Raw genomic sequence first — 23,981 nt, forward strand, 5'->3', positions numbered from 1 at the left:
AGGGATACTTCTCTTAAAGACCAAAGGACCAATCGGAACACTGTCCTGCTAGAGGGATACTTCTCTTAAAGACCAAAGGACCAATAGGAGCGCTGTCCTGCTAGAGGGATACTTATCTTAAAGACCAAAGGACCAATAGGAGCGCTGTCCTGCTAGAGGGATACTTCTCTTATTTAAAGACCAAAGGACCAATAGGAGCGCTGTCCTGCTAGAGGGATAGTTCTCCTAACGACCGAAGTACCAATCGGAGCACTGTCCTGCTAGAGGGATACTTCTCTTAAAGACCAAAGGACCAATAGGAGCGCTGTCCTGCTAGAGGGATACTTCTCTTATTTAAAGACCAAAGGACCAATCGGAACACTGTCCTGCTAGAGGGATACTTCTCTTAAAGACCAAAGGACCAATAGGAGCGCTGTCCTGCTAGAGGGACAGTCCTTCTAACCATCACATTTCAAGGTTGGACTGTAGGGGACATTACCTTTTTGGTCCTTTCTTCATCATCAATATAAATGAATTTGGTAAAAGCCGACAGGAATCCCTGTGACAATAGTTTTTATTCATACATTATAGTCCTACAGCTCTCAGGAGCTATATGTGGCCTTGTTTGTAAGTCTATGTGTGTGCGTACATGCGTGTCTTTAGGGCCTATGTGTGTGAACGAGTGTGCTTCAAATCTATGACAGTCCCAGTGTGTCAACTGACCACATAGAGAACGTTACAGTCAGAGATAGGGACACACAGACAGACAACAGGACTGTTGTTAGATGAGGATAGCTAGGATACGGTTCATCAGAAAACAGCGATGTGATGAGTCACCCAGGGCTGTTGCCCAGCAACCCCCTTCAGAGGTGGAGGCTGTTCAATTATCTCTTCCAGACAGAACGGAGAGCGCTGCCCAGACCAGACAGAGGAGAGGGGGGGAGGAGATAAGGGGAGGAGGAGAGGCGAGCAGAGGAGGGGAGGAGAGAGGTGGGGAGGAGGAGGAGAGAAGAGGAGGAGAGGAGAGTCAACACACCCAGTAACGGCTCGCTAAAAGTCCTCTGTGACTGTGGCTTTTGATTGGCTTCATCTTGATGACAAAGCAATGTCATAGGTGCATTTCATTACCTGTCGACTATTGTACAGCAAGAGGCATTTTGGCTTATTATATTATTTGGATGTGATTGGATATGATTGGATGTGTATGTATATGATTGGATATGATTGGATGTGTATGTATATGATTGGATATGATTGGATGTGATTGGATATGATTGGATGTGTATGGATATGATTGGATGTGTATGGATATGATTGGATGTGATTGGATATGATTGGATGTGTATGGATATGATTGGATGTGTATGGATGTGATTGGATATGATTGGATGTGTATGGATATGATTGGATGTGTATGGATGTGATTGGATATGATTGGATGTGTTTGGATATGATTGGATGTGTTTGGATATGATTGGATGTGTATGGATATGATTGGATGTGTATGGATATGATTGGATATGATTGGATGTGTATGGATATGATTGGATGTGTATGGATATGATTGGATGTGTATGGATATGATTGGATGTGATTGGATGTGTATGGATATGATTGGATGTGTATGGATATGATTGGATGTGTATGGATATGATTGGATGTGATTGGATGTGATTGGATATGATTGGATGTGTATGGATATGATTGGATGTGTATGGATATGATTGGATGTGATTGGATGTGTATGGATATGATTGGATGTGTATGGATATGATTGGATGTGTATGGATATGATTGGATGTGATTGGATGTGTATGGATATGATTGGACTTAATACACAACAACACACTTAAAACTGCCGTGAAACATCTTATGAGGTCGCATGAAATCTCTTTGCAAAATCAAATTCCCTCCTTAAAGCTACCTGTAATGCCCTTCCTTGGAGGGCTCCTGGAGACAACGATGCTTTAGTTACACTGGTACCTGACAGTCATCTGGGATCCTCGACTGGATCAGGTGGTTGGGACTTGGGAGGAAGGTCATTGCTGATTTGGAGATGTTGTTGATTATTGTTCCAACAAGCATTCATATATATTGTCAATGTTTGCTCATTTTCTATCAGGCCATTTAAATATGTTGCCTATGAAAAAGCAAAATGATACTGGAAGATTCATTTGAAATATGAATCATGAGTAAAGCTTTGGGAAAGAGGAAAACAGCTTGGTTTGTTGTCACATTGCGCCACCTTGTGGTCAGAAATGCACATAGCAAGGCATCATCAAAGACCGTCCGGTATAACGATAGGCAGAAACTGCTTCTCCAATAGAAATCCCCGATCCCACTTCTAGGTGAAGTCATGGTGATGTTGGCTAGCTAAGAGTCTAACGGTTGTCTCGTGTTGAACTAAGGATCTGCAGGCTGTCAAATCAAAGACCCTCCTTCCAAATTAAGTTATAGCAATCATTATGGTATTACATAGAGTTCTACTGTAAGATAGATAACCCACTACTGGCAACAGAACATAGCAATCATTATGGTATTACATAGAGTTCTACTGTAAGATAGATAACCCACTACTGGCAACAGAACATAGCAATCATTATGGTATTACATAGAGTTCTACTGTAAGATAGATAACCCACTACTGGTAACAGAACATATCAATTTGATCTCCCTATCATCCTTATGGTAGTACCCCAAGTTACACCGTAAGATAGATAACCCACTACTTGAGTTTTCATGTGAAGAGGGGTGCAGCTAATGGGGAAGGAACGGTTTCCGTCTTAAACAAGCTGATTGGCCTCTCCTGCCCAAACAGCAACATCCAGGACTTGGGTAAATCTCTCACACAGCGGGATGCAATATGGAAGAACATCAGCAGAATCCAACTGTGTAAGGTTTATAATTATTCAAATGAAGTTCTTACATAGGGCTTTATATAAAACCTCACTTGTTGAAAAACAATATGTATCAAAGCCTTTTCAGATTTTGGCATGGCTGCGGTGAGGTTGGTAAACTAATGCATCTGTTCTGGAAATGTCCGTCCGTCAAAAGATTTTGGACAGAAGTAGTTGATATCGTGTCTGGAATTTTGACCGTGTGTATTCCACTTTGTCCTGTAGTGTGTTTACTAGGAAGTAGGGTGGACAATATCCGACCTAGAGCCACGCCACGCATCATTGCACTGTTCGGTCAAAGGAACATTACTTATGAATTGGAAACAGTGTAAACCTCAGTGCTTCAGCATGGACATTTGGTTAAGGGAATTCCTGGATTTATTCAGTACGGAAAGAGCGACATCGGTCCTGCAGGTCTAGAGGGTCTCTTGGGACACTATAAAAGTTAAATATAGTTAGTTCAATTTTTAAAAAATGAATTAATTTCTTAAATATGTCATATGTATATCAGAGCGTAGCCTAATATATTAATGGTCTGTATTTGTTTGTGAACTGTACCCCCCAGGCTTGACTCCTGCCTGGTCACACATGATGCCTGGCTTGCTGTGGCAGGGCTCGCTGGGTGTCCTGCGTTTCCTGGTAGGACCCAGGCGACCCCCCCCCCCCCCCCTCTATTCTTTATTGTCATGACGTCATTATGTTGTTATTGTCTTTCTAAATGTAAAATAAAGTATAAAATGGACAAACTATAAGAATCTGGTAGCAGCAGCTGTGATGTGTGTTGGTGTAGCAGATGGGGAACTTACTCCCAAGCCTGAAGTGTCCCTCTTTTTTTTTTTTTTTTTTTTTTTTTACCTTTATTTAACCAGGCAAGTCAGTTAAGAACAAATTCTTATTTTCAATGACGGCCTAGGAACAGTGGGTTAACTGCCTGTTCAGGGGCAGAACGACAGATTTGTACCATGTCAGCTCGGGGATTTGAACTTGCAACCTTTCGGTTACTAGTCCAACACTCTAACCACTAGGCTACGCTGCATCGCCACATTAGCTAGCTTTTGAGGTGGAGCGATCGGATAAGACACTTGAGGGGGCCAGTTGTGTGTTTGTGAGGCAGAGGTCTCGAGTTCACACCAGGTATGGGAGGAAGTGGTACTCGCTAAGCAAGCAGCTCAATATTAAATAGGTGTTCTCATAAATGTGTACTCAGTGTTTATAGAAATTGTGTCAGACCGATGCCCGACGGTAAGGGAGAGAACAGACTGGTGGTATCAGACCACCTGCCTGATGGTAAGGGAGAGAACAGACTGGTGGTATCAGACCACCTGCCTGATGGTAAGGGAGAGAACAGACTGTTGGTATCAGACCACCTGCCTGATGGTAAGGGAGAGAACAGACTGTTGGTATCAGATCACCTGCCTGATGGTAAGGGAGAGAACAGACTGTTGGTATCAGACCACCTGCCTGATGGTAAGGGAGAGAACAGACTGTTGGTATCAGACCACCTGTTGGTATCAGACCTCTGCCCCCCTCCAAATGAATATTTTTGTTTCCTTACCCTGTACAGTAGGTGGCGTGAATACACCCCTAGGTTGTATTCCGCCATTAAACCTCAAAGAATGAGAAGGACGAGGCGAAGCGAGAGGGTTTAATCTGTCCACGATAAGCAGACCACCTGCCTTCGGGACACGGACGAACACTGTTAGGGCGGAGACAAGATTACCTCGCCATTATATACAATATCTCTGCTCTTCCGCCATTTCTCACGCCACATCCGGTTGTGCAGCAGCCATTTTGTCTGTTCATGCAAGTCCACCCCTCACGGTCAAGAACTGCGTTCCCCCTTCGAAAATAACCTGAAATATTGTATTTTTTTTGTATACTATGTGGCACGTATACGGATTTAAAAATTACAAGTTCGAAGATGCCTTTCTCTTCGAAATAAATAGCGTATTTTTTTAGTTGTGTGCGCGAATAATTAAGGTTATGTCGTGCGAGGAAAGCTACTTAGCCATCAGACGCTATCTGACTGATGAGCGGGAGCCGTACGCACCGGGGACCCATGGCAATACTAAAAGAAAGATACGTAAAGCAGCCGCTTGCTATGTCGTGCGGAATGGCACACTGTACTACCAGAGAAGGCAGAAGGGCCTGGATGAATTCACCGAGTTGGAAGTGGTGTTGCAGGCAGGACGGAGGAAGGAACTGATCGACGAGTCACACATTGTCACCGGAGAAGAGCACCTCAACCAGCATCACACTTGGGAATCAATTTCTCAGAAGTATTGGTGGAGAGGTAAAATATAATTTTACAGCTAAATTATTCAGCAACACTTTTGTTTTGTTTAGTTTATTAGGCCAAAAGAACACTCGTAAAAGAAAGCACCAGCTGGTATATTTCCTTCGCAGTTTGTTTGCCATATGGCTCGCCAGGTCAATCAATGCATCGTACGCTTAAAGGAGCAATATGCAGGAATCATTCCGCCATTTCCTGGTTGCAAAAAATTCTAATAGTCCGCCTAATTTCAGTTTGTGACAAAACAAAGTCATTCTACAGACAATCATTGTACCATCTAAACAGCTGTGAATAATTTGTTTGTATTTTCAGATATTAAATATTGTATTTTCAGCTATTTGAAGCTGATGTACCAAACCAAATTTATTTTTTATTTATTTATCCATTATTTTACCAGGTAAGTTGACTGAGAACACATTCTCATTTGCAGCAACGACCTGGGGAATAGTTACAGGGGAGAGGAGGGGGATGAATGAGCCAATTGTAAACTGGGGATTATTAGGTGACCGTGATGGTTTGAGGGTCAGATTGGGAATTTAGCCAGGACACCAGGGTTAACACCCCTACTCTTACGATAAGTGCCATGGGATCTTTAATGACCTTAGAGAGTCAGGACACCCGTTTAACGTCCCATCCGAGAGACGGCACCCTACACAGGGCAGTGTCCCCAATCACTGCCCTGGGGCATTGGGATATTTTTTAGACCAGTGGAAAGAGTGCCTCCTACTGGCCCTCCAACACCACTTCCAGCAGCATCTGGTCTCCCATCCAAGGACTGACCAGGACCAACCCTGCTTAGCTTCAGAAGCAAGCCAGCAGTGGTACGCAGGGTGGTATGTAAAAGATAGCAAAAACTAAACGGGAAGGTTAGAAATTGTAGACAGAACAGATACACCACCGCTTCTTAGACTGGCTTTCAATGAGAATGACATATATTTAAGCTTCATTTCTATGTGAATTTAGTGGGTTACCCAAAAAGTTAAATATTGCAGTTTTAAGTTATGTGCAGGTTGAGTCATACCCGCAGTCCCCATGGTTATATCTGTGGAGCAGGCGAGTTTAGGGTTGTGCCCTTTATCCACGCAATATTTCACTAGAGCCCAGTACAGGCATGGATTTTAAGCCTTACCCTTACCTATGCCCGCATCGTTCAGGCCCACAGTTTCTAAACCCAGAGATGCAACACCATGAGACTTCTGTGAATGCTTGCCGAACAGGCCAAGTCAATAAGAGAAGTTTAAAATTCTTCCTTTTTTAGTTGTTTGTTTCTCAATCTAAATGCACAACCTAGATTAGAGCCAATGTCTTAAGTAGTTGAACATGTTACTCCAACCTCGTGAAAATCACACGTTTTAATATTCTTAAAAAAAAAAACAACTTCATATCGAAGGATTTGATTTGACGGCCTGAACTTATACAGTTAAGGCGAGAAACAACCTTTGAACCCGATGACATGTTTGAAGCAGTTATAGTAAAGTAGTTTTGTGAAACAATGCTAACTAGCGTTACCCATAGACTTCAAGTTATTGCGCTATCTGCTAGCATACTTGACTCCGAAACATAAAAAGTGTATCCACTAGTTCATCGGACTCTGAGGAAGTAGATAAAGGGTCTCATTGCCAAAATCCTGAAGTATCAAACATTCTGAAAACAGAGTATGATGTTTTATAATCTATATTTGAACTGTAAAGAAACTAAAACAGTCAAACTGTCATTTGGAAATTTTGCACAGAGATCAGTTTTTAGAGTTGTTGCATTTTCTCCCTGGTCCCTAACTTTTTCTTCCCGGTCCCTAAACGTCTTTGCTCCGCAAAAAAAAGTAGCGTTAACAGAACTAGATTGCCGCATCCATTCTATCGATTTATGACATTCTGGTGAGGTTCTCTGTTATCTCTACTTTTTTTTTGCGGAGCAAAGACATTCTTAGGTTTTATTTATTCTTCTAGGGCAGCATATGACAGAAGAGAAGCTGCACGTATCTAATTATAGACAAGTTGACTAACAAATAGGCCATTGCACCGTCTGACTGTAGTCTACGGCGCATTCTCTATATTAGCGGGTAAGGTGCAGGTGATTTCAACTTTATCACATCTAGATGGGCGGACAGGTTATTACACGGGCTATTACACGGGCTATTACACGGGCTATTATATGGGTTATACGTGTTATTACATGGGTTATTACACGGGCTATTACACAGGCTATTATATGGGTTATACGGGTTATTACACGGGTTGTTATATGGGTTATTACACGGGTTATTACACAGGCTAATACACAGGCTATTGTATGGGTTATACGTGTTATTACATGGGTTATTACACAGGCGGTTATACGAGTTATTATACGGGTTATTACACAGGTTATTATATGGGTTATTACACAGACTATTATACGGGTTGTACGTGTTATTACATGGGTTATTACACAGGTTATTATATGGGCTATTACACAGGTTATTACACGGGTTATTATATGGGTTATTACACAGGCTATTATACGGGTTGTACGTGTTATTACACGGGTTATTACACAGGTTATTATATGGGCTATTACACAGGTTATTACATGGGTTATTTCACAGGCTATTATACTGGTTGTATGTGTTATTACACGGGTTATTACACGGGTTATTACACAGGTTATTACACAGGCTATTACACAGGATATTACACAGGCTATTATACGGGCTATGCGGGTTATTATATGGGTTATTATATGGGTTATTACACAGGTTATTATATGGGTTATTACACAGGCTGTTACATGGGTTATTACATGGGTTATTACATGGGTTATTACATAGGTTATTACATGGGTTATTAGCAATTGTGGGTGAACAAACAGCTGACCCGCACACCACTGGTTCCCTTATCAACACACCACTGGTTCCCTTATCAACACACCACTGGTTCTCTTATCAACACACCACTGGTTCCCCTATCAACACACCACTGGTTCCCCTGTCAACACACCACTGGTTCCCCTGTCAACACACCACTGGTTCCCCTGTCAACACAACACTGGTTCCCCTGTCAACACACCACTGGTTCCCCTGTCAACACACCACTGGTTCCCCTGTCAACACACCACTGGTTCCCCTGTCAACACACCACTGGTTCCCCTGTCAACACACCACTGGTTCCCCTGTCAACACACCACTGGTTCCCCTGTCAACACACCACTGGTTCCCCTGTCAACACACCACTGGTTCCCCTGTCAACACACCACTGGTTCCCCTGTCAACACACCACTGGTTCCCCTGTCAACACACCACTGGTTCCCCTGTCAACACACCACTGGTTCCCTTATCAACACACCACTGGTTCCCTTATCAACACACCACTGGTTCCCTTATCAACACACCACTGGTTCCCTACACACCACTGGTTCCCTTGACAACAGACCACTGGTTCCCTACACACCACTGGTTCCCCTGTTAACACACCACTGGTTCCTTTGTCAACACACCACTGGTTCCTTTGTCAACACACCACTGGTTCCCTTGACAACAGACCACTGGTTCCCTTGACAACAGACCACTGGTTCCCTTGACAACAGACCACTGGTTCCCTTGACAACAGACCACTGGTTCCCTTGACAACAGACCACTGGTTCCCTTGACAACAGACCACTGGTTCCCTTGTTAACACACCACTGGTTCCCTTGTCAACACATCACTGGTTCCCTTATCAACACACCACTGGTTCCCCCTGTCAACAAACCACTGGTTCCCCCTGTCAACACACCACTGGTTCCCCCTGTCAACACACCACTGGTTCCCTTGACAACACACCACTGGTTCCCTTGACAACACACCACTGGTTCCCTTGACAACACACCACTGGTTCCCTTGTCAACAGACCACTGGTTCCCTACACACCACTGGTTCCCTTGACAACAGACCACTGGTTCCCTTGACAACAGACCACTGGTTCCCTTGACAACAGACCACTGGTTCCCTTGACAACAGACCACTGGTTCCCTTGACAACAGACCACTGGTTCCCTTGACAACAGACCACTGGTTCCCCTGTCAACACACCACTGGTTCCCCTGTCAACACACCACTGGTTCCCTTGACAACAGACCACTGGTTCCCCTGTTAACACACCACTGGTTCCCTTGTCAACACACCACTGGTTCCCCTCTCAACACACCACTGGTTCCCTTGACAACAGACCACTGGTTCCCTTGACAACACATCACTGGTTCCCTTGTCAACACACCACTGGTTCCCTTATCAACACACCACTGGTTCCCCCTGTCAACACACCACTGGTTCCCCCTGTCAACACACCACTGGTTCCCTTGACAACACACCACTGGTTCCCTTGACAACACACCACTGGTTCCCTTGACAACACACCACTGGTTCCCTTGACAACACACCACTGGTTCCCTTGACAACACACCACTGGTTCCCTTGTCAACAGACCACTGGTTCCCTACACACCACTGGTTCCCTTGACAACAGACCACTGGTTCCCTACACACCACTGGTTCCCTTGTCAACACACCACTGGTTCCCCTGTCAACACACCACTGGTTCTCTTGTCAACACACCACTGGTTCCCTTGTCAACACACCACTGGTTCCCTTGTCAACACACCACTGGTTCTCTTGTCAACACACCACTGGTTCCCTTGTCAACACACCACTGGTTCCCCTGTCAACACACCACTGGTTCTCTTGTCAACACACCACTGGTTCCCTTGTCAACACACCACTGGTTCCCCTGTCAACACACCACTGGTTCCCCTGTCAACACACCACTGGTTCCCCTGTCAACACACCACTGGTTCCCCTGTCAACACACCACTGGTTCCCTTGTCAACACACCACTGGTTCTCTTGTCAACACACCACTGGTTCCCTTGTCAACACACCACTGGTTCCCCTGTCAACACACCACTGGTTCTCTTGTCAACACACCACTGGTTCCCTTGTCAACACACCACTGGTTCCCCTGTCAACACACCACTGGTTCCCCTGTCAACACACCACTGGTTCCCCTGTCAACACACCACTGGTTCCCCTGTCAACACACCACTGGTTCCCCTGTCAACACACCACTGGTTCCCCTGTCAACACACCACTGGTTCCCCTGTCAACACACCACTGGTTCCCCTGTCAACACACCACTCGTTCCCTTGTCAACACACCACTCGTTCCCTTGTCAACACACCACTGGTTCTCTTGTCAACACACCACTGGTTCCCCTGTCAACACACCACTGGTTCCCCTGTCAACACACCACTGGTTCCCACGTCAACACACCACTGGTTCCCCTGTCAACACACCACTGGTTCCCCTGTCAACACACCACTGGTTCCCCTGTCAACACACCACTGGTTCCCACGTCAACACACCACTGGTTCCCCTGTCAACACACCACTGGTTCCCCTGTTAACACACCACTGGTTCTCTTGTCAACACACCACTGGTTCCCCTGTCAACACACCACTGGTTCCCCTGTCAATACACCACTGGTTCCCCTGTCAACACACCACTGGTTCCCCCTGTCAACACACCACTGGTTCCCCCTGTCAACACACCACTGGTTCCCTTGACAACACACCACTGGTTCCCTTGACAACACACCACTGGTTCCCTTGACAACACACCACTGGTTCCCTTGACAACACACCACTGGTTCCCTTGACAACACACCACTGGTTCCCTTGTCAACAGACCACTGGTTCCCTACACACCACTGGTTCCCTTGACAACAGACCACTGGTTCCCTACACACCACTGGTTCCCTTGTCAACACACCACTGGTTCCCCTGTCAACACACCACTGGTTCTCTTGTCAACACACCACTGGTTCCCTTGTCAACACACCACTGGTTCCCTTGTCAACACACCACTGGTTCTCTTGTCAACACACCACTGGTTCCCTTGTCAACACACCACTGGTTCCCCTGTCAACACACCACTGGTTCTCTTGTCAACACACCACTGGTTCCCTTGTCAACACACCACTGGTTCCCCTGTCAACACACCACTGGTTCCCCTGTCAACACACCACTGGTTCCCCTGTCAACACACCACTGGTTCCCCTGTCAACACACCACTGGTTCCCTTGTCAACACACCACTGGTTCTCTTGTCAACACACCACTGGTTCCCTTGTCAACACACCACTGGTTCCCCTGTCAACACACCACTGGTTCTCTTGTCAACACACCACTGGTTCCCTTGTCAACACACCACTGGTTCCCCTGTCAACACACCACTGGTTCCCCTGTCAACACACCACTGGTTCCCCTGTCAACACACCACTGGTTCCCCTGTCAACACACCACTGGTTCCCCTGTCAACACACCACTGGTTCCCCTGTCAACACACCACTGGTTCCCCTGTCAACACACCACTCGTTCCCTTGTCAACACACCACTCGTTCCCTTGTCAACACACCACTGGTTCTCTTGTCAACACACCACTGGTTCCCCTGTCAACACACCACTGGTTCCCCTGTCAACACACCACTGGTTCCCACGTCAACACACCACTGGTTCCCCTGTCAACACACCACTGGTTCCCCTGTCAACACACCACTGGTTCCCCTGTCAACACACCACTGGTTCCCCTGTCAACACACCACTGGTTCCCACGTCAACACACCACTGGTTCCCCTGTCAACACACCACTGGTTCCCCTGTTAACACACCACTGGTTCTCTTGTCAACACACCACTGGTTCCCCTGTCAACACACCACTGGTTCCCCTGTCAATACACCACTGGTTCCCCTGTCAACACACCACTGGTTCCCCTGTTAACACACCACTGGTTCCCTTGTCAACACACCACTGGTTCCCCTGTCAACACACCACTGGTTCCCCTGTCAACACACCACTGGTTCCCCTGTCAACACACCACTGGTTCCCACGTCAACACACCACTGGTTCCCCTGTCAACACACCACTGGTTCCCCTGTCAACACACCACTGGTTCCCTTGTCAACACACCACTGGTTCCCTTGTCAACACACCACTGGTTCCCCTGTCAACACACCACTGGTTCCCCTGTCAACACACCACTGGTTCCCCTGTCAACACACCACTGGTTCCCACGTCAACACACCACTGGTTCCCACGTCAACACACCACTGGTTCCCCTGTCAACACACCACTGGTTCCCCTGTTAACACACCACTGGTTCTCTTGTCAACACACCACTGGTTCCCCTGTCAACACACCACTGGTTCCCCTGTCAATACACCACTGGTTCCCCTGTCAACACACCACTGGTTCCCCTGTTAACACACCACTGGTTCCCTTGTCAACACACCACTGGTTCCCCTGTCAACACACCACTGGTTCCCCTGTCAATACACCACTGGTTCCCTTGTTAACACACCACTGGTTCTCTTGTCAACACACCACTGGTTCCCCTGTCAACACACCACTGGTTCCCCTGTCAACACACCACTGGTTCCCCTGTCAATACACCACTGGTTCCCTTGTTAACACACCACTGGTTCCCACGTCAACACACCACTGGTTCCCCTGTCAACACACCACTGGTTCCCCTGTCAACACACCACTGGTTCCCACGTCAACACACCACTGGTTCCCCTGTCAACACACCACTGGTTCCCCTGTCAACACACCACTGGTTCCCCTGTCAATACACCACTGGTTCCCTTGTTAACACACCACTGGTTCCCCTGTCAACACACCACTGGTTCCCCTGTCAACACACCACTGGTTCCCCTGTCAACACACCACTGGTTCCCACGTCAACACACCACTGGTTCCCCTGTCAACACACCACTGGTTCCCCTGTCAACACACCACTGGTTCCCCTGTCAATACACCACTGGTTCCCTTGTTAACACACCACTGGTTCCCCTGTCAACACACCACTGGTTCCCTTGTTAACACACCACTGGTTCCCTTGTTAACACACCACTGGTTCCCTTGTTAACACACCACTGGTTCCCTTGTTACACACATTAATATTAAAATACAAACCTCTCCCCATATGCACATGTTTCAAAAACGGACATTTTTGGTCCAAAATGTCTACTTTAATGTGTTGAGAGTACTGCTGCACCATAATGATGACATCCAGCTACTGAAACCGTTCGTTGTGTAAGCATACTGTCGATAAATCAACGAGATTAACCCCGTGTCCTCCCAGGTATCCTGAAGCAGGTGAAGGACTACATGAGACAGTGTAGGCAGTGCCAGAACAGACAGGACCGGAGAGGATTGTCAGAGGACCGGAGTGGATCCAGACTGGTGGGCCGACCAGGGAGACCAAGGAGGGTCACAACCCCAGCCAGTGACGACGATGATGAGGAGGTGGAGGAGGAAGAGGAGGAGGAGATGGACGTGATGACTTCCATTCATCACAAGACCAAGAGCCCCAGGACTGTGGCTAAACACGAACTGGTCTTTGTCAGTGTTGCTGTATTTTTTTTGGGGGGGGGGGGATATAGCCTAGTCACTTTACTGAAACTATACTGTCTAGTGTTGTCTTAGGTCTCTCTCTCTAGTGTTGTCTTAGGTCTCTCTGTCTAGTGTTGTCTTAGGTCTCTCTGTTTAGTGTTGTCTTAGGTCTCTCTGTCTAGTGTTGTCTTAGGTCTCTCTGTCTAGTGTTGTCTTAGGTCTCTCTGTCTAATGTTGTCTTAGGCCTCACTGTTTAGTGTTGTCTTAGGTCTCTCTGTCTAATGTTGTCTTAGGTCTCTCTGTCTAATGTTGTCTTAGGTCTCTCTGTCTAGTGTTGTCTTAGGTCTCTCTGTCTAGTGTTGTCTTAGGTCTCTCTGTCTAGTGTTGTCTTAGGTCTCTCTGTCTAATGTTGTCTTAGGCCTCACTGTTTAGTGTTGTCTTAGGTCTCTCTGTCTAGTGTTGTCTTAGGTCTCTCTGTCTAGTGTTGTCTTAGGTCTCTCTGTCTAATGTTGTCTTAGGCCTCACTGTTTAGTGTTGTCTTAGGTCTCTCTGTCTAGTGTTGTCTTAGGTCTCTCTGTCTAGTGTTGTCTTAGGTCTCTCTGTCTAGTGTTGTCTTAGGTCTCTCTGTTTAGTGTTATCTTAGGTCTCTCTCTCTCTGTTTAGTGTTGTCTTAGGTCTCTCTGTCTAGTGTTGTCTTAGGTCTCTCTGTCTAGTGTTATCTTAGGTCTCTCTCTCTCTGTCTAGTGTTGTCTTAGGTCTCTCTGTCTAGTGTTGTCTTAGGTCTCTCTGTTTAGTGTTGTCTTAGGTCTCTCTCTCTCTGTCTAGTGTTGTCTTAGGTCTCTCTGTTTAGTGTTATCTTAGGTCTCTCTCTCTCTGTCTAGTGTTGTCTTAGGTCTCTCTGTCTAGTGTTGTCTTAGGTCTCTCTGTCTAGTGTTGTCTTAGGTCTCTCTATGTCTAGTGTTGTCTTAGGTCTCTCTCTCTCTGTTTAGTGTTGTCTTAGGTCTCTCTGTCTAGTGTTGTCTTAGGTCTCTCTGTCTAGTGTTATCTTAGGTCTCTCTCTGTCTAGTGTTGTCTTAGGTCTCTCTCTCTCTGTCTAGTGTTGTCTTAGGTCTCTCTCTCTCTGTTTAGTGTTGTCTTAGGTCTCTCTGTCTAGTGTTGTCTTAGGTCTCTCTGTCTAGTGTTATCTTAGGTCTCTCTCTGTCTAGTGTTGTCTTAGGTCTCTCTCTCTCTGTCTAGTGTTGTCTTAGGTCTCTCTGTCTAGTGTTATCTTAGGTCTCTCTCTGTCTAGTGTTGTCTTAGGTCTCTCTCTCTCTCTGTCTAGTGTTGTCTTAGGTCTCTCTCTCTGTCTAGTGTTGTCTTAGGTCTCTCTGTCTAGTGTTGTCTTAGGTCTCTCTGTCTAGTGTTATCTTAGGTCTCTCTCTGTCTAGTGTTGTCTTAGGTCTCTCTGTCTCTGTCTAGTGTTGTCTTAGGTCTCTCTCTCTCTCTCTGTCTAGTGTTGTCTTAGGTCTCTCTCTCTGTCTAGTGTTGTCTTAGGTCTCTCTCTCTAGTGTTGTCTTAGGTCTCTCTGTTTAGTGTTGTCTTAGGTCTCTCTGTCTAGTGTTGTCTTAGGTCTCTCTGTCTAGTGTTGTCTTAGGTCTCTCTGTCTAGTGTTGTCTTAGGTCTCTCTGTCTAGTGTTGTCTTAGGTCTCTGTCTAGTGTTGTCTTAGGTCTCTCTGTCTAGTGTTGTCTTAGGTCTCTCTGTCTAGTGTTGTCTTAGGTCTCTCTTTCTCTGTCTAGTGTTGTCTTAGGTCTCTCTCTCTCTGTCTAGTGTTGTCTTAGGTCTCTCTCTCTCTGTCTAGTGTTGTCTTAGGTCTATCTCTCTCTGTCTAGTGTTGTCTTAGGTCTCTCTCTCTCTGTCTAGTGTTGTCTTAGGTCTCTCTCTCTCTGTCTAGTGTTGTCTTAGGTCTCTCGCTCTCTGTTTAGTGTTGTCTTAGGTCTCTCTCTCTGTCTAGTGTTGTCTTAGGTCTCTCTGTTTAGTGTTGTCTTAGGTCTCTCTGTTTAGTGTTGTCTTAGGTCTCTCTGTCTATTGTTGTCTTTGGTCTCTCTCTCTGTCTAGTGTTGTCTTAGGTCTCTCTCTCTCTCTGTCTAGTGTTGTCTTAGGTCTCTCTCTCTCTGTTTAGTGTTGTCTTAGGTCTCTCTCTCTCTGTCTAGTGTTGTCTTAGGTCTCTCTCTCTGTCTAGTGTTGTCTTAGGTCTCTCTCTCTGTCTAGTGTTGTCTTAGGTCTCTCTCTCTATGTCTAGTGTTGTCTTAGGTCTCTCTCTATGTCTAGTGTTGTCTTAGGTCTCTCTCTCTCTGTCTAGTGTTGTCTTAGGTCTCTCTCTCTCTGTCTAGTGTTGTCTTAGGTCTCTCTCTCTGTCTAGTGTTGTCTTAGGTCTCTCTCTCTGTCTAGTGTTGTCTTAGGTCTCTCTCTCTGTCTAGTGTTGTCTTAGGTCTCTCTCTCTGTCTAGTGTTGTCTTAGGTCTCTCTCTCTCTGTCTAGTGTTGTCTTAGGTCTCTCCCTCTCTGTCTAGTGTTGTCTTAGGTCTCTCTCTCTCTGTCTAGTGTTGTCTTAGGTCTCTCTCTCTCTGTCTAGTGTTGTCTTAGGTCTCTCTCTCTCTGTCTAGTGTTGTCTTAGGTCTCTCTCTCTGTCTAGTGTTGTCTTAGGTCTCTCTCTCTCTGTCTAGTGTTGTCTTAGGTCTCTCTCTCTCTGTCTAGTGTTGTCTTAGGTCTCTCTCTCTCTGTCTAGTGTTGTCTTAGTTCTCTCTCTCTGTCTAGTGTTGTCTTAGGTCTCTCTCTCTCTGTTTAGTGTTGTCTTAGGTCTCTCTGTCTAGTGTTGTCTTAGGTCTCTCTGTCTAGTGTTGTCTTAGGTCTCTCTCTCTCTGTCTAGTGTTGTCTTAGGTCTCTCTCTCTCTGTCTAGTGTTGTCTTAGGTCTCTCTCTCTCTCTGTCTAGTGTTGTCTTAGGTCTCTCTCTCTCTCTGTCTAGTGTTGTCTTAGGTCTCTCTCTCTCTGTCTAGTGTTGTCTTAGGTCTCTCTCTCTCTGTCTAGTGTTGTCTTAGGTCTCTCTCTCTCTCTGTCTAGTGTTGTCTTAGGTCTCTCTCTCTGTCTAGTGTTGTCTTAGGTCTCTCTCTCTCTGTCTAGTGTTGTCTTAGGTCTCTCTCTCTCTGTCTAGTGTTGTCTTAGGTCTCTCTCTCTGTCTAGTGTTGTCTTAGGTCTCTCTCTCTCTCTGTCTAGTGTTGTCTTAGGTCTCTCTCTCTCTCTGTCTAGTGTTGTCTTAGGTCTCTCCCTCTCTGTCTAGTGTTGTCTTAGGTCTCTCTCTCTCTGTCTAGTGTTGTCTTAGGTCTCTCGCTCTCTGTTTAGTGTTGTCTTAGGTCTCTCTCTCTGTCTAGTGTTGTCTTAGGTCTCTCTGTTTAGTGTTGTCTTAGGTCTCTCTGTTTAGTGTTGTCTTAGGTCTCTCTGTCTATTGTTGTCTTTGGTCTCTCTCTCTGTCTAGTGTTGTCTTAGGTCTCTCTCTCTCTCTGTCTAGTGTTGTCTTAGGTCTCTCTCTCTCTGTTTAGTGTTGTCTTAGGTCTCTCTCTCTCTGTCTAGTGTTGTCTTAGGTCTCTCTCTCTGTCTAGTGTTGTCTTAGGTCTCTCTCTCTGTCTAGTGTTGTCTTAGGTCTCTCTCTCTATGTCTAGTGTTGTCTTAGGTCTCTCTCTATGTCTAGTGTTGTCTTAGGTCTCTCTCTCTCTGTCTAGTGTTGTCTTAGGTCTCTCTCTCTCTGTCTAGTGTTGTCTTAGGTCTCTCTCTCTGTCTAGTGTTGTCTTAGGTCTCTCTCTCTGTCTAGTGTTGTCTTAGGTCTCTCTCTCTGTCTAGTGTTGTCTTAGGTCTCTCTCTCTGTCTAGTGTTGTCTTAGGTCTCTCTCTCTCTGTCTAGTGTTGTCTTAGGTCTCTCCCTCTCTGTCTAGTGTTGTCTTAGGTCTCTCTCTCTCTGTCTAGTGTTGTCTTAGGTCTCTCTCTCTCTGTCTAGTGTTGTCTTAGGTCTCTCTCTCTCTGTCTAGTGTTGTCTTAGGTCTCTCTCTCTGTCTAGTGTTGTCTTAGGTCTCTCTCTCTCTGTCTAGTGTTGTCTTAGGTCTCTCTCTCTCTGTCTAGTGTTGTCTTAGGTCTCTCTCTCTCTGTCTAGTGTTGTCTTAGTTCTCTCTCTCTTTCTAGTGTTGTCTTAGGTCTCTCTCTCTCTGTTTAGTGTTGTCTTAGGTCTCTCTGTCTAGTGTTGTCTTAGGTCTCTCTGTCTAGTGTTGTCTTAGGTCTCTCTGTCTAGTGTTGTCTTAGGTCTCTCTCTCTCTGTCTAGTGTTGTCTTAGGTCTCTCTCTCTCTCTGTCTAGTGTTGTCTTAGGTCTCTCTCTCTCTCTGTCTAGTGTTGTCTTAGGTCTCTCTCTCTCTGTCTAGTGTTGTCTTAGGTCTCTCTCTCTCTGTCTAGTGTTGTCTTAGGTCTCTCTCTCTCTCTGTCTAGTGTTGTCTTAGGTCTCTCTCTCTGTCTAGTGTTGTCTTAGGTCTCTCTCTCTCTGTCTAGTGTTGTCTTAGGTCTCTCTCTCTCTGTCTAGTGTTGTCTTAGGTCTCTCTCTCTGTCTAGTGTTGTCTTAGGTCTCTCTCTCTCTCTGTCTAGTGTTGTCTTAGGTCTCTCTCTCTCTCTGTCTAGTGTTGTCTTAGGTCTCTCCCTCTCTGTCTCGTGTTGTCTTAGGTCTCTCTCTCTCTGTCTAGTGTTGTCTTAGGTCTCTCTCTCTCTGTCTAGTGTTGTCTTAGGTCTCTCTCTCTCTGTCTAGTGTTGTCTTAGGTCTCTCTCTCTCTGTCTAGTGTTGTCTTAGGTCTCTCTCTCTCTGTCTAGTGTTGTCTTAGTTCTCTCTCTCTGTCTAGTGTTGTCTTAGGTCTCTCTCTCTCTGTTTAGTGTTGTCTTAGGTCTCTCTGTCTAGTGTTGTCTTAGGTCTCTCTGTCTAGTGTTGTCTTAGGTCTCTCTCTCTCTGTCTAGTGTTGTCTTAGGTCTCTCTCTCTCTGTCTAGTGTTGTCTTAGGTCTCTCTCTCTCTGTCTAGTGTTGTCTTAGGTCTCTCTCTCTCTCTGTCTAGTGTTGTCTTAGGTCTCTCTCTCTCTCTGTCTAGTGTTGTCTTAGGTCTCTCTCTCTCTGTCTAGTGTTGTCTTAGGTCTCTCTCTCTCTGTCTAGTGTTGTCTTAGGTCTCTCTCTCTGTCTAGTGTTGTCTTAGGTCTCTCTCTCTCTGTCTAGTGTTGTCTTAGGTCTCTCTCTCTCTGTCTAGTGTTGTCTTAGGTCTCTCTCTCTCTGTCTAGTGTTGTCTTAGGTCTCTCTCTCTCTGTCTAGTGTTGTCTTAGGTCTCTCTCTCTCTGTCTAGTGTTGTCTTAGGTCTCTCTCTCTCTGTCTAGTGTTGTCTTAGGTCTCTCTCTCTGTCTAGTGTTGTCTTAGGTCTCTCTCTCTCTGTCTAGTGTTGTCTTAGGTCTCTCTCTCTCTGTCTAGTGTTGTCTTAGGTCTCTCTCTCTCTCTGTCTAGTGTTGTCTTAGGTCTCTCTCTCTCTGTCTAGTGTTGTCTTAGGTCTCTCTCTCTCTGTCTAGTGTTGTCTTAGGTCTCTCTCTCTCTGTCTAGTGTTGTCTTAGGTCTCTCTCTCTCTGTCTAGTGTTGTCTTAGGTCTCTCTCTCTCTGTCTAGTGTTGTCTTAGGTCTCTCTCTCTCTGTCTAGTGTTGTCTTAGGTCTCTCTCTCTCTGTCTAGTGTTGTCTTAGGTCTCTCTCTCTCTGTCTAGTGTTGTCTTAGGTCTCTCTCTCTCTGTCTAGTGTTGTCTTAGGTCTCTCTCTCTCTGTGTCTAGTGTTGTCTTAGGTCTCTCTCTCTCTGTGTCTAGTGTTGTCTTAGGTCTCTCTCTCTCTGTCTAGTGTTGTCTTAGGTCTCTCTCTCTCTGTCTAGTGTTGTCTTAGGTCTCTCTCTCTCTGTCTAGTGTTGTCTTAGGTCTCTCTCTCTCTGTCTAGTGTTGTCTTAGGTCTCTCTCTCTCTGTCTAGTGTTGTCTTAGGTCTCTCTCTCTCTGTCTAGTGTTGTCTTAGGTCTCTCTCTCTCTGTCTAGTGTTGTCTTAGGTCTCTCTCTCTGTCTAGTGTTGTCTTAGGTCTCTCTCTCTCTGTCTAGTGTTGTCTTAGGTCTCTCTCTCTCTGTCTAGTGTTGTCTTAGGTCTCTCTCTCTCTCTCTGTTTAGTGTTGTCTTAGGTCTCTCTCTCTCTGTCTAGTGTTGTCTTAGGTCTCTCTCTCTCTGTCTAGTGTTGTCTTAGGTCTCTCTCTCTCTGTTTAGTGTTGTCTTAGGTCTCTCTCTCTCTGTCTAGTGTTGTCTTAGGTCTCTCTCTCTCTGTCTAGTGTTGTCTTAGGTCTCTCTCTCTCTGTCTAGTGTTGTCTTAGGTCTCTCTCTCTCTGTCTAGTGTTGTCTTAGGTCTCTCTCTCTGTCTAGTGTTGTCTTAGGTCTCTCTCTCTCTGTCTAGTGTTGTCTTAGGTCTCTCTCTCTCTGTCTAGTGTTGTCTTAGGTCTCTCTCTCTCTGTTTAGTGTTGTCTTAGGTCTCTCTCTCTATGTCTAGTGTTGTCTTAGGTCTCTCTCTATGTCTAGTGTTGTCTTAGGTCTCTCTCTCTATGTCTAGTGTTGTCTTAGGTCTCTCTCTATGTCTAGTGTTGTCTTAGGTCTCTCTCTCTCTGTCTAGTGTTGTCTTAGGTCTCTCTCTCTCTGTCTAGTGTTGTCTTAGGTCTCTCTCTATGTCTAGTGTTGTCTTAGGTCTCTCTCTCTCTGTTTAGTGTTGTCTTAGGTCTCTCTGTTTAGTGTTGTCTTAGGTCTCTCTGTTTAGTGTTGTCTTAGGTCTCTGTTTAGTGTTGTCTTAGGTCTCTCTGTTTAGTGTTGTCTTAGGTCTCTCTGTTTAGTGTTGTCTTAGGTCTCTCTGTTTAGTGTTGTCTTAGGTCTCTCTCTCTATGTCTAGTGTTGTCTTAGGTCTCTCTCTCTCTGTCTAGTGTTGTCTTAGGTCTCTCTCTCTCTGTCTAGTGTTGTCTTAGGTCTCTCTCTCTCTGTCTAGTGTTGTCTTAGGTCTCTCTCTCTGTCTAGTGTTGTCTTAGGTCTCTCTCTCTATGTCTAGTGTTGTCTTAGGTCTCTCTCTCTGTCTAGTGTTGTCTTAGGTCTCTCTCTCTCTGTCTAGTGTTGTCTTAGGTCTCTCTCTCTCTGTCTAGTGTTGTCTTAGGTCTCTCCCTCTCTGTCTAGTGTTGTCTTAGGTCTCTCTCTCTCTGTCTAGTGTTGTCTTAGGTCTCTCTCTCTGTCTAGTGTTGTCTTAGGTCTCTCTCTCTCTGTCTAGTGTTGTCTTAGGTCTCTCTCTCTCTGTCTAGTGTTGTCTTAGGTCTCTCTCTCTGTGTCTAGTGTTGTCTTAGGTCTCTCTCTCTCTGTCTAGTGTTGTCTTAGGTCTCTCTCTCTCTGTCTAGTGTTGTCTTAGGTCTCTCTGTCTAGTGTTGTCTTAGGTCTCTCTGTCTAGTGTTGTCTTAGGTCTCTCTGTCTAGTGTTGTCTTAGGTCTCTCTGTCTAGTGTTGTCTTAGGTCTCTCTGTCTAGTGTTGTCTTAGGTCTCTCTGTCTAGTGTTGTCTTAGGTCTCTCTGTCTAGTGTTGTCTTAGGTCTCTCTGTCTAGTGTTGTCATAGGTCTCTCTCTCTCTGTCTAGTGTTGTCTTAGGTCTCTCTCTCTCTGTCTAGTGTTGTCTTAGGTCTCTCTCTCTGTCTAGTGTTGTCTTAGGTCTCTCTCTCTCTGTCTAGTGTTGTCTTAGGTCTCTCTCTCTATGTCTAGTGTTGTCTTAGGTCTCTCTCTCTCTGTCTAGTGTTGTCTTAGGTCTCTCCCTCTGTCTAGTGTTGTCTTAGGTCTCTCTGTCTAGTGTTGTCTTAGGTCTCTCTCTCTCTGTCTAGTTTTGTCTTAGGTCTCTCTCTCTCTGTTTAGTGTTGTCTTAGGTCTCTCTGTTTAGTGTTGTCTTAGGTCTCTCTGTTTAGTGTTGTCTTAGGTCTCTCTGTTTAGTGTTGTCTTAGGTCTCTCTGTCTAGTGTTGTCTTAGGTCTCTCTGTTTAGTGTTGTCTTAGGTCTCTCTCTCTCTGTCTAGTGTTGTCTTAGGTCTCTCTCTCTCTGTCTAGTGTTGTCTTAGGTCTCTCTCTCTCTGTCTAGTGTTGTCTTAGGTCTCTCTCTCTGTCTAGTGTTGTCTTAGGTCTCTCTCTCTCTGTCTAGTGTTGTCTTAGGTCTCTCTCTCTCTGTCTAGTGTTGTCTTAGGTCTCTCTCTCTGTGTCTAGTGTTGTCTTAGGTCTCTCTCTCTCTGTCTAGTGTTGTCTTAGGTCTCTCTCTCTCTGTCTAGTGTTGTCTTAGGTCTCTCTGTCTAGTGTTGTCTTAGGTCTCTCTGTCTAGTGTTGTCTTAGGTCTCTCTGTCTAGTGTTGTCTTAGGTCTCTCTGTCTAGTGTTGTCTTAGGTCTCTCTGTCTAGTGTTGTCTTAGGTCTCTCTGTCTAGTGTTGTCTTAGGTCTCTCTGTCTAGTGTTGTCTTAGGTCTCTCTGTCTAGTGTTGTCATAGGTCTCTCTCTCTCTGTCTAGTGTTGTCTTAGGTCTCTCTCTCTCTGTCTAGTGTTGTCTTAGGTCTCTCTCTCTGTCTAGTGTTGTCTTAGGTCTCTCTCTCTCTGTCTAGTGTTGTCTTAGGTCTCTCTCTCTCTGTCTAGTTTTGTCTTAGGTCTCTCTCTCTCTGTTTAGTGTTGTCTTAGGTCTCTCTGTTTAGTGTTGTCTTAGGTCTCTCTGTTTAGTGTTGTCTTAGGTCTCTCTGTTTAGTGTTGTCTTAGGTCTCTCTGTCTAGTGTTGTCTTAGGTCTCTCTTTTTAGTGTTGTCTTAGGTCTCTCTCTCTCTGTCTAGTGTTGTCTTAGGTCTCTCTGTTTAGTGTTGTCTTAGGTCTCTCTCTCTCTGTCTAGTGTTGTCTTAGGTCTCTCTGTTTAGTGTTGACTTAGGTCTCTCTCTCTCTGTCTAGTGTTGTCTTAGGTCTCTCTGTTTAGTGTTGACTTAGGTCTCTCTCTCTCTGTCTAGTGTTGTCTTAGGTCTCTCTCTCTCTGTCTAGTGTTGTCTTAGGTCTCTCTCTCTCTGTCTAGTGTTGTCTTAGGTCTCTCTCTCTCTGTCTAGTGTTGTCTTAGGTCTCTCTCTCTCTGTCTAGTGTTGTCTTAGGTCTCTCTCTCTGTCTAGTGTTGTCTTAGGTCTCTCTGTTTAGTGTTGTCTTAGGTCTCTCTGTTTAGTGTTGTCTTAGGTCTCTCTCTCTCTGTCTAGTGTTGTCTTAGGTCTCTCTCTCTCTGTCTAGTGTTGTCTTAGGTCTCTCTCTCTGTCTAGTGTTGTCTTAGGTCTCTCTGTTTAGTGTTGTCTTAGGTCTCTCTGTTTAGTGTTGTCTTAGGTCTCTCTCTCTCTGTTTAGTGTTGTCTTAGGTCTCTCTCTCTCTGTCTAGTGTTGTCTTAGGTCTCTCTCTCTGTCTAGTGTTGTCTTAGGTCTCTCTGTTTAGTGTTGTCTTAGGTCTCTCTCTCTCTGTTTAGTGTTGTCTTAGGTCTCTCTGTTTAGTGTTGTCTTAGGTCTCTCTCTCTCTGTCTAGTGTTGTCTTAGGTCTCTCTGTCTAGTGTTGTCTTAGGTCTCTCTCTCTCTGTTTAGTGTTGTCTTAGGTCTCTCTGTTTAGTGTTGTCTTAGGTCTCTCTGTTTAGTGTTGTCTTAGGTCTCTCTGTCTAGTGTTGTCTTAGGTCTCTCTGTCTAGTGTTGTCTTAGGTCTCTCTCTCTCTCTGTCTAGTGTTGTCTTAGGTCTCTCTCTCTCTCTCTGTCTAGTGTTGTCTTAGGTCTCTCTGTCTAGTGTTGTCTTAGGTGTCTCTCTCTGTCTAGTGTTGTCTTAGCCCTCTCTGTTTAGTGTTGTCTTAGGTCTCTCTGTCTAGTGTTGTCTTAGGACTCTCTCTCTAGTGTTGTCTTAGGTCTCTCTGTTTAGTGTTGTCTTAGGTCTCTCTGTCTAGTGTTGTCTTAGGTCTCTCTCTCTGTCTAGTGTTGTCTTAGGTCTTTCTGTTTAGTGTTGTCTTAGGTATCTCTCTCTCTGTCTAGTGTTGTCTTAGGTCTCTTTCTCTGTCTAGTGTTGTCTTAGGTCTCTCTCTCTCTGTCTAGTGTTGTCTTAGGTCTCTCTCTCTCTATGTCTAGTGTTGTCTTAGGTCTCTCTCTCTCTCTCTGTCTAGTGTTGTCTTAGGTCTCTCTCTCTCTATGTCTAGTGTTGTCTTAGGTCTCTCTCTCTATGTCTAGTGTTGTCTTAGGTCTCTCTCTCTCTGTCTAGTGTTGTCTTAGGTCTCTCTCTCTATGTCTAGTGTTGTCTTAGGTCTCTCTCTCTCTGTCTA

At 45.4% G+C, this 23,981-nt stretch overlaps 1 protein-coding gene across 2 annotated transcripts in view; it reads left to right on the top strand.

Moving 5' to 3' along the window:
* Positions 1-4,494: 4,494 nt before the first annotated feature.
* Positions 4,495-23,981, top strand: part of zbtb11 (zinc finger and BTB domain containing 11) — a 47,801-nt gene continuing 28,314 nt past the window's right edge. The window contains exons 1-2 of one of the 2 annotated variants that reach the window (XM_090230608.1): positions 4,495-5,169; positions 13,319-13,578. In XM_090230608.1, coding sequence (XP_090086734.1) covers positions 4,860-5,169; positions 13,319-13,578 — 570 coding nt within the window. In that variant the 5' untranslated portion in view covers positions 4,495-4,859. The remainder of the gene's footprint in view (positions 5,170-13,318; positions 13,579-23,981) is intronic. The other variant, XM_090230674.1, reaches the window with a different exon arrangement.

The sequence above is a fragment of the Oncorhynchus mykiss genome, chromosome 1, assembly GCF_057628025.1.
Source record: "Oncorhynchus mykiss isolate SJ-2025 chromosome 1, ASM5762802v1, whole genome shotgun sequence".
Lineage (NCBI taxonomy): Eukaryota > Metazoa > Chordata > Actinopteri > Salmoniformes > Salmonidae > Oncorhynchus > Oncorhynchus mykiss.